Below are 10,092 nucleotides of genomic sequence, written 5' to 3' on the forward strand. Positions count from 1 at the left end.
TGGCCAGGATGGTCTCGATCTCTTGACCTCGTGATCCACCCGCCTCGGCCTCCCAAAGTGCTGGGATTACAGGCTTGAGCCACTGCGCCCAGCCTCAAGCTAACTTTTAAATTATTATTTATTTATTTGAGACGGAGTCTTGCTCTGTTGCCAGGCTGGAGTGCAGTGGTGCGATCTCGGCTCACTGCAAACTCCACCTCCTAGGTACAAGCAATTCTCCTGCCTCAGCCTCCTGAGTAGCTGGGATTACAGTCATGTGCCACCACACCCAGCTAATTTTTTGTTTTAGTCGAGGCAGTTTTCACCATGTTGGCTAAGATGGTCTCAATCTCCTGACCTTGTGATCCGCCCCTCTCAGCCTCCTAAAGTGCTGGGATTACAGGCATAAACCACCGCATCCGGCCAACTTTTTAAATTATTGTACAGACAGGGTCTCTCTATATTGCCAAGGCTGGTCTCAAACTTCTGGCCTCAAGCAATTCTCCTGCCTCAGCGTCCCAAAGTGCCAGGATTACAGGTGTGAGCCATGGCACCCGTTCTCCTTAATCAATTTTTTTTTAAATGTTTTTAAAGACGGGGTTTCACCATGTTGGCCGGGCCGGTCTTGAACTCCTGACCTCAGGTGATCCGCCCGCCTTGGCCTCCAGAGTGCTTGGATTACAGGCGTGAGCCACTACACCCAGCCATCAATTTTTTTTTTGAGACAGAGTCTCGCCCTGTTGCTTAGGCTGGAGTACAGTGGTGCGATCTTGGCTCACTGCAACCTCTGCCTCTCGGGTTCAAGCAATTCTCCTGCCTCAGTCTCCCAAGTAGCTGGGACTACAGGCGTGTGCCACCACACCTGGCTAATTTTCGTATTTTTAGTAGAGTCAGGGTTTCACCATGTTGGTTAGGCTGGTCTCGAACTCCTGACCTCAAGTGATCTGCCTGCCTTGGCCTCCCAAAATGCTGGGATTTCAGGCGTGAGCCACTGTGCCAGCTGCTTCATAAATTTTAATTATTTATTTTTTTAAGATGGGGTTTCACCATGTTGGTCAGGCTGGTCTTGAACTCCCAACCTCAGGTGATCCACCCGCCTTGGCCTCCAAAGTGTTTGGATTACAGGCGTGAGCCACCACACCCGGCCTCACAAATTTTCTTAAGTGAGCGTCTACTTTGTTCTAATCTCTGGGGATACAGCAGTGAACATGACAGAAAACCCCTCCTGGGTCTGACATTCTAGTGGAAGAGAGACAAAAAAAAAAAGTAAATAAATGAACTGAATGATTTCCAGTTGCAGTAAGTGCTGTTGAAGACCACAGATCAGGGAGAGGGAACTGGGAGTGATGAGGGGTCCTTTTGAGCAGGTGGTCAGGGAGGGCATCTCTGAGGAGATGGCCTTGAGCTGAGACCTGGTGGAGGAGGAGGAGCCAAGTGAAGAGCCCCTAACACACTAGGGGATTGATATATATTAATTCAACCTTCACAATAACTGTGTAAGTTAGACAGTCATTCCTTTTTACCCATGAAGAGACAGGCCCAGAGAGGTTAAGCGGCTTGTCTAAAGTCTCACAGCTGATAAGTAGAGGGGTAGGAATAGCAACAGCAACAGAATAGAGGCTACAGTGGCCTGGGCTCTTTCCAGGAATTTACAGATCTGAGCGTGGAGTCCATGGGCAGGGAAGATGGCTTCTTTCTTTCTTTTTTAATAGAGGCAAGGTCTTGCTATATTGTTCAGGCCAGTCTCAAACTCCTGGGCTCAAGCAATCCTTCTGCCTTGGCCTCCCAAAGTGCTGGGTTTACAGGTGTGAGCCACTGTGCCGGACCTGATCTATGGTTTCTGGTTTCCCTGTTCAGGAGCCCGGGTCTAAATTGACGATCAGTTGGGAGATAAGCTTGTCGAGAGGAGGCTGTCAGGTGCTCAAGACAAATCTCCAAACCCTTTGAGAGAGAAAGAGGAAAAGTGATCCACCCGCCTCAGCATCCCAAAATGCTGGGATTACAGGTGTGAGCCACTGGGCCTGGCCAATACTTTTGTTTAAAAAAAAAAAAAGGAAGCTGGGCATGGTGGTTCATGCTTCTAATTCCAGCACTTTGGGAGGCCAAGGTGGGTAGATCACGAGGTCAGGAGATTAAGATCAGCCTAGCCAACATGGTGAAACCCTGTCTCTACTAAAATACAAAAAAACTAGCAGGGCATGGTAGTGTGCGCCTATAGTCCCAGCTACTCTGGAGGTTGAGGCAGGGGAATTGCTTGAACTCAGGAGGCGGAGGTTGCAGTGAGCTAAGATTGTGCCACTGCACTCCAGCCTGGCAAGAGAGTGAGACTCTGTCTCAAAAAACAACAGGCCAGGCGCAGTGGCTCAAGTATGTGATCCCAGCACTTTGGGAGGCCGAGGCAGGCGGATCACCTGAGGCTGGGAGTTCGAGACCAGCCTGACCAACATGGAGAAACTCTGTCTCTACTAAAAATACAAAATTAACCGGGCGTGGTAGCACATGCCTGTAATCCCAGCTACTTGGGAGGCTGAGACAGGAGAATTGCTTGAACCTGGGAGGAAGAAGTTGCAGGGAGCCGAGATCACACCATTGCATTCCAGTATGGGCAACAAGAACGAAACTCTGTCTCAAAACAATAACAACAAAAACAACAAAAGAAGCCCAAGTGAGGTGCACACCACTAAGTCTGAGAGCTGTCCACACTCCATGCTCACTTTCCACTCAGCTCTAGCCACTCTCCCCTAATTTTGCATCTTATGCTTTGGTCTCACTGGCACACTCACTTCATTAGACCTCTGGGCCTCTGCACACACTACACTTTTGCTTGAAATCCTTCAGTAGCTCCTGTTACTTTTTTGACAGGCCACTCTTTGCTGGGATCTGCAATGTACTGCATGGCCTGGTCCAGCTTACCTCAATCCACTAACTCAAGGATTGTACACCAGGCAAATTTCTCTCCTTGAAAGAGATCCCCATCCCCTTCACCTGGATCCCTCACATCTCAGCTCAAACAAAATTTCTCCCTAGCTGACCATGCCCCTCCCTAGCCCTGTGAACACATTTATTAGATAAATGTGTTACTACATTTATCTAATAACATAACAGGATTGTCCCCTGGATCCTTTTTTTTTTTTTTTTTTGAGACTAAGTCTGGCTCTGTCACCCAGGTTGGAGTACAGTAGTGCAATCTCAGCTCACTATAACCTCCACCTCCCAGGTTCAAGCAATTATCCTGCCTCAGCTGCCCGGCTAATTTTTTGTATTTTTAGCAGAGACAGGGTTTTGACATGTTGGCCAGGCTGGTCTGGAACTCCTGACTTCAAGTAAACCACCTGCCTCAGCCTCCCAAAGTACTGAGATTACAGGCTTGAGCCACTGTGCCTGGCCGCCTGGGTCTGTTTTTATTCATCATTGTATTCCTTTGCTTAGCACAGGCGGGGGCTTATAAATACTTGCTGAATGAACAAGCCCAAACAAGCCCCTCAATATGCAGACAGGCCGAGACTGAGATAGATGACACCACTTACTTGTTGCATGGCAAATCAAGAACTGGGGTCTTTTGATTCTACCCCAGCTCTTTCCATTAAACTTCCCCGATTCCTGTGTTCCCTTCTGTTCTTAGTGGAGATTTCAAAACTAATTCTAGATTCCGTGGCTGCCAAGGTCAGTGACCTATTCCTACTACTGAAACCCAGCTGGAGGCCCCTTGCTGTTTGATGTCACCGACAGAACATCCTTTATGAGTATCACCACTGGCATCAGGAGGTTCTGGAGAAAGTGAAACCCTTCAACACCCTCATCCTGATAGTTGGCCACAAAAGTGACCTGGTGGCTGAGCACCGAGTAACACCACAGGGAAAGAAGCTGGCTGCCTCCTTGGGACAGTGAAACTTCAGCCAAGAACAACAGTAACAGCACAGCCTTTGAGGTGCTCACTCAGTATATCTGTGAGGCTGTGAAGAGGGGGACATGAGATCTAACCCAGGGTGGGAGGGAGTTTTGAAAAGCAGGGTCCCTATAACTCGATCAAGACAGATGCAGGTGGGCAAAAAAAAAGAAAAAAGAAAAGAAAAGCAGGGTCCCATCCTGGGCCAAGCTTCAGGACTCAAGAGGACCAAAGCAGAAGGCGGCTGTGCCTGTGTTAGTGACCCTTGGGTGGGATAGCCATGCTCCCTAGAGCCCACAGAACTCTCACAATCCACAAGGGCCATGCTGGGCCCAGGACAGGACAATGCTAGGTGCCACAGAAGGACATGACCCTGAGGTCTAGAAGGGGCCTGGTTGCCTCTGCACAATGGTGGAAGCACCAGGATCAAAGATACCAGCAACTAAGAAGAGATGGGAACCTGCACAGCCAGGACTATTCCAAGGACAGGCCTACTCCCATCCTTTCTCAGGGCCAGGTTACAGCTTTCTCCAGGTTACAGAAGGTCAAAAAGGGGTTTTAGGCACATAACACTGCCAAAACAAGGAAGTCTCTTCAGTTCAGGGCCATAAGAGAAGGTCACCCTATTCAAATCTTATGACAGAGACTCTGGGCTCAAACTCCTATTGATGTTATAGCCTCCCTTGGAGTAAAATAATGGAAAATCCCCGAGTTTTTCTGAAACGCAGAAATGAATAATGGTGCTGCCACCTGCTGACTAGAGAGCTACAATCCAGGCTTGCTTGTCCTTACTTCTAGGATTTCAAAGGTACCCTGTCTTTTGATTAATAACTTCTTTATTCTGGAAAAGCAAATGAAAGTCATATTCATATAAACACTGACATTACAAAGTACAGGGAAAAGGGGAAAGGAGAAGGAAACAAAACCCTTTACAAATCCTGCTAATACTGTCTTACCCAAAAAGACCATAATGCTTTGTCCCATATTCAGTCACTTATATAATAAAACACAAATAAAATCTTCTCTGGAAGATACACGGCTCCTCTTTGAGATGGCAGGGAAAAGGGACCGGAAGTTGGGGTAGGAGGCTTTATTCTTTTGGCAGATCCTCTCAGTCATTATAGATATTGCTGCACTGTTAATAAAAAATATATGCTTCTCTGTAAAGCATTTAAAAAAAAAAAAAATCCATGGATGAGATGGCTGAGTTCTCAGCTCAAGTATCTCCAAATACATTGTTGTCCATTCCCTGACCTTTCTGTGTGTTATTTCTTGGTTGTTTTCCGGATCAATGCCATTCTCTGAAAGGAGAGAGAAATAAGCAGTTATACAGCAGCAGCTGGAGTCAGGAGCTTTCTGGGAACATTCTGTGTGGCTAGCAGGCCTCATGGTCTGCACTGTAGGCTGCAGCCCTCAGAGACCTGCAGTCACAAGGCATCTCAGTAGATTCCTTCTAACTGGAGAGCAGTCTGCAAGGCCCCAAGAAATGTTTAGATGGGCTAGTGGACCCATTTCATCCACCAAACTGCTCTAGGCTAGCAGGATGGCAAAAAAGTTAAAAGCAGGAGAAAGTGACAGCTCTTGAGTTTTGGGGACTTAGAGGATAAGCCGATAAAGCATGTGTTTTCTTTCCTTTTTTTTTTTTTTAAGATGGAATCTCGTTCTGTTGTCCAGGCTGGAATGCAGTGGCATGATCTCAGCTCACTGCAACCTCTGCCTCCCGAGTTCAAGTGATTCTCCTGCCTCAGCCTCCCCAAAGCACTAGGATTACAGGCATGAGCCACCATGCCTGGCCAAGCATGTGTTTTCTGGGGTCCCCCAACACCAAGCTTTTCTCTGGTGATGGACACAATAAGGAAAGGGCCTCAATTTCAAAGTGAACTGACATTTCACACCTGTGACCTGCAATGAAGGGAAACTGAAGACTAACAACTTCTACCACAACCCATCATGGAAACACTAAGATCACAGGTTTCATGATCTGAATTCTTTTACTATTACCAGCCACAGGCCAAATTAATAACTTGCTTTGCTTATTCTTTTTGACCAAATTATCAACATTATAGTATTTGTTGACTAAATAAATAGGGCTGAAAAGTGGTTAATTTGAGAGCAGAGCCAAAGTGGCAGTCCATTGTTTTGAGGGATTCTCTTCTGAACAGTGCAATCCTTCCATTCAGGCAACTGGTGGCTTCCTTGCAGGGCTTACTCTGTGAGCTCTACAAACACCTACTCCAGAGATACACGGCTATGGCGAAGCAGGGGCACTCAACCAGGACTACCTAGTTGTGCCTGCCAAGCTTGGAAAAAGCTCACGTTTCAAATCAGAGTAGCCACTTAAATTAAGACAGAAAGGATAACAGTCTTGTCAGAGGGAGGCAAACACTGTTGGACTGACTGAAGATGGGGATGACTTGGTCCACAACAGAAGTGTTATTCTCACACTGACTCCTAGGTTCCTTGTTCAGAGGGAACCAAAACAAAGAAAAACCGGGAGAGAGGCCAGAATGTCCGGCACAGCAGCCTGGATGCTACCTCTCAGCCCAAGTACAGCACATTTCTGGTTTCTTTAACCTTCCCTCTTTTCGTAGGGCTATATATGGTGATGTGATCAGCAAGAATGAAGATTTCATTAAGGAGGAATGATGGGGTGAGCTCCATCCATATTAGAAGAACCCAGAATTAACATCTTTAAGTGATATTCCTCAGAGTTAAAAGAAAAAACAGACTGCATGTGGGAACAGCACAGCACCAAGTGAGTATCTTATGCCTCTTGCCCTCTCTGACTCTTGATCCAGAGTGAAGCTTGCTGTGTGTGGGAAGTGAGACTCCCTAGAAGGTAGCTGTGTGTACTCGCTCTGAGAGGTAGCTCAATGAATCATTTCCTTACCTGTTTGTGAGCTTCCGTGGTGCAAGCTTTTTTGTAGGGTCGGATTTCTTCAGAGCCAAATCCTGGGATCCACATGTTCCACTGGCGCTCTGCAAGGAAGACGTCAGCACAGAGATAAAGGTACCAAGAAGGCAGTACCAGGAATGTAATGTTACCCCCTTGGATCAGGGAGGATGAATGCAGGCATCTGGATACTAACATTAACTCCACAGAGGGATTCTATTACAAATGGGGAAAATAAACATGGGTCCTCCAAGGTTTTTTTTGAAGACAGGGTCTTTCTGCTTTGTCACCCAGAGTGGAATGCAGTGGGAAATCTTGGCTCACTGCAGCCTTGACTGCCCTGGCTCATTTACCACAGGCTGATTTGCCAGGTTCAAGGGATTCTCCTGCCTCAGCCTCCTGAGTAGCTGGAATTACAGGTGTGTGCTGCCACTCCTGGCTAATTTCTTTTTTTTTTTTTGAGATGGAGTCTCACTCTGTCACCCAGGATGGAGTGCAGTGGCTTAATCTTGGCTCACTGCAACTCTGCCACCTGGGTTCAAGTGATTCTCTTGCCTCAGCCTCCTAAGTAGCTGGGATTACAGGCGCCTGCCACTGCGCCCGGCTAATTTTTGTATTTTTAGTAGAGATGGGGTTTCACGATCTTTGTCAGGCTGGTCTTGAACTCCTGACCTTGTGATCCACCCACCTTGGCCTCCCAAAGTGCTGAAATTACAGGTGTGAGTCACCCCGCCCACCCCCAACTAATTTTTTATATTTTTAGTAGAAAAGGGGTTTTACCATGTTAGCCAGGCTGATCTCCAACTCCTGACCTCAGGTGATCCGCCCACCTTGGCCTCCCAAAGTGCTGAGATTACAGGTATGAGCCACCACGCCCAGCCTTATATTTCTATTTTTTGTAGAGATGGGGTCTTGTTATGTTGTCCAGGCTGGCCTTGACTCCTTGAGCTCAAGCAGATCCTCCTGCCTCAGCCTCCCAAAGTGTTATACTGATATTACAGGCATCAGCCTCCATACCTGGCTTCTTCCAAGGTTTTGTTTTGTTTTGTTTTTGAGACAGAGTCTTGCTCTGCTGCCCAGGCTGGAGTGCAGTGGCGCAATCTCAGCTTACTGCAACCTCCACCTTCTGAATTCAAGCAATTCTCTGCCTCAGCCTCCTGAGTAGCTGGGATTACAAGCACCCACCACCAGGTTGGCTAATTTTTTTGTATTTTTAGTAGAGACGGGGTTGCACCACCTTGGCCAGGCTGGTCTCAAACTCCTGACCTTGTGATCCACCCGCCTCAGTCTCCCAAAGTGCTGGGATTACAGACGTAAGCCACCGTGCCCAGCTGATCCTCCAAGGTTTTTAAAGGACAAAATTCAAGCTTCTTGCAAAGAAAAAGAGGTAGTCAAAGCTGTGAATGCTGAGCCCTTGGGTTTCCATGCAGCTTATCTAATCCACAGAACATAAACATTTCTTTCTTCAGTTGTCTTATTCCTAAAACTCAAAGTAACCCCTCTCACACCTAAGGGACATGAAGGCACTTCAAGCATTCTGAAATTAAAAGCCAAAGCTGAGGTCTGCTGCTTCACTGAGCAGCTGTATGACACTGGGTCTCAGTTTCTTCATTTTTTATGTAGCCATAACAATAGTAATAACCACCTGAGAGGGTGGTTGGGGCATTCAATGACATAATGCATGTGAAGTGTTCAGCCCAGAGCCTGCAACAAATAAATAGGTATGGATATAGATAGAGGTATGTCCACACCACAGTTCCATGCCCTGGTGCCCCTGGATATCATCCTCCTCCTAAGATTATCACAAGAAGTTCCCAGAGGATATGGACTTTGTTTATTCCACTTAGTAACTAGCATAGCTGCTTGGCCCCCTAAATTCACATATAAAGGTGTACTGCACTTTAAGCAAACCCAATATTTACAGGCATAAGCCACAACACCTGGCTCAATACTTCTTTGAAAACAGAATTTCTGAAACCTTCTGCTAACAATTTAAGTTATTAGTATTTGAAAGTGACACTGGCCAGGTGTGGTGGCTCACGCCTGTAATCCCAGCACTTTGGGAGGCCAAGATGGGAGGACTGCTTGAGCCTAAGAGTTTCAGAGAAGCCTAGGCAAAATAGTGAGAATTCCTCACTACTAAAAACAAAAATATTAGCTGGTTGGGGAGTGGTGGCTCACGCTGGTAATCCCAGCACTTCCAGAGGCCGAGGTGGGAGGATCACCTGAGGTCAAGAGTTCAAGACCAGCCTGGGCAACATGGTGAAACCCTGTGTCTACTAAAAATACCAAAAATTAGCCAGGTGTGGTAGCGGGTACCTGTAATCCCAGCTACTTGGGAGGCTGAGGCAGGAGAATCACTTGAACCTGTGAGGCAAAGGTTGCAATGAGCCAAGATGGTACCACTACACTCCAGCCTGGGAGACAAAGCAAGACTCTATCTCAAAAAAAAAAAAAGGCCAGGTGCGGCGGCTCACGCCTGTAATCCCAGCACTTTGGGAGGCCGAGGCGGGTGGATCATGAGGTCAAGAGATCGAGACCATCCTGGTCAACATGGTGAAACCCCGTCTCTACTAAAAACTACAAAAAATTAGCTGGGCATGGTGGCACGTGCCACCATGAGGTTGCAGTAAGCCAAGATGGTACCATGGCACTCCAGCCTGGGTGACAAGAGCAACACTCTGTCTCAAAAAAAAAAAAAAAAAGCCAGACACGGTGGCTCATGCCTGTAATCCCAGCTACTTGGGAGGCTGAGACAAGATAATTGTCTCATGCTACCATGCTCAGCTAATTTTTTTTTGTTTTTTTTAGTAGAGATGGGGTTGTACCGTGTTAGCCAGGATGGTCGCAATCTCCTGACCTCGTGATCTGCCCGCCTTGGCCTCCCAAAGTGCTGAGATTACAAGCATGGGCCACCGTGCCAGGCCTATTTTATATAATCTTAATAGCAACAACAATCATTTAGTTAATGAAATGTAGTAAATGCATGGTCAAAGCAACATTGTGCAAAGCATTCTATATAAATTATCTCATTTAACTTCTTTTTTTTTTTTTAGATGGGCTATTGCTCTGTTACCCACGCTGGAGTTCAGTGGCGCAATCTAGGCTCACTACATCCTACACCTCCTGGATTCAAGCAATTTTCCTGCCTCAGCCTCCCAAGTAGCTGGGACTACAGGTGCGCACCACCACGCCCAACTAAATTTTGTATTTTTGGTAGAGAAGAGCTTCGCCATGTTGGCCAGGCTGGTCTCGAACGTCTGACCTCAGGTGATCCGCCCACCTCTACCTCCCAAAGCATTGGGATTACAGGCATGAGCCAGTGCACCTAGCC

General features: G+C 47.1%; 1 protein-coding gene across 3 annotated transcripts in view; it reads right to left on the reverse strand.

Annotated features, from left to right (window-relative positions):
- Positions 1-4,683: 4,683 nt before the first annotated feature.
- TAF12 (TATA-box binding protein associated factor 12) overlaps positions 4,684-10,092 on the reverse strand; it is a 47,789-nt gene continuing 42,380 nt past the window's right edge. For all 3 annotated transcript variants that reach the window (XM_017534761.1, XM_017534760.2, XM_017534762.1), the window contains 2 exons: positions 6,756-6,844; positions 4,684-5,166 (listed from right to left, as the gene is read on the reverse strand). In XM_017534761.1, coding sequence (XP_017390250.1) covers positions 5,131-5,166; positions 6,756-6,844 — 125 coding nt within the window. In that variant the 3' untranslated portion in view covers positions 4,684-5,130. The remainder of the gene's footprint in view (positions 5,167-6,755; positions 6,845-10,092) is intronic.

This window comes from Cebus imitator, unplaced genomic scaffold (assembly GCF_001604975.1).
Source record: "Cebus imitator isolate Cc_AM_T3 unplaced genomic scaffold, Cebus_imitator-1.0 Scaffold87, whole genome shotgun sequence".
Classification (NCBI taxonomy): Eukaryota; Metazoa; Chordata; class Mammalia; order Primates; family Cebidae; genus Cebus; species Cebus imitator.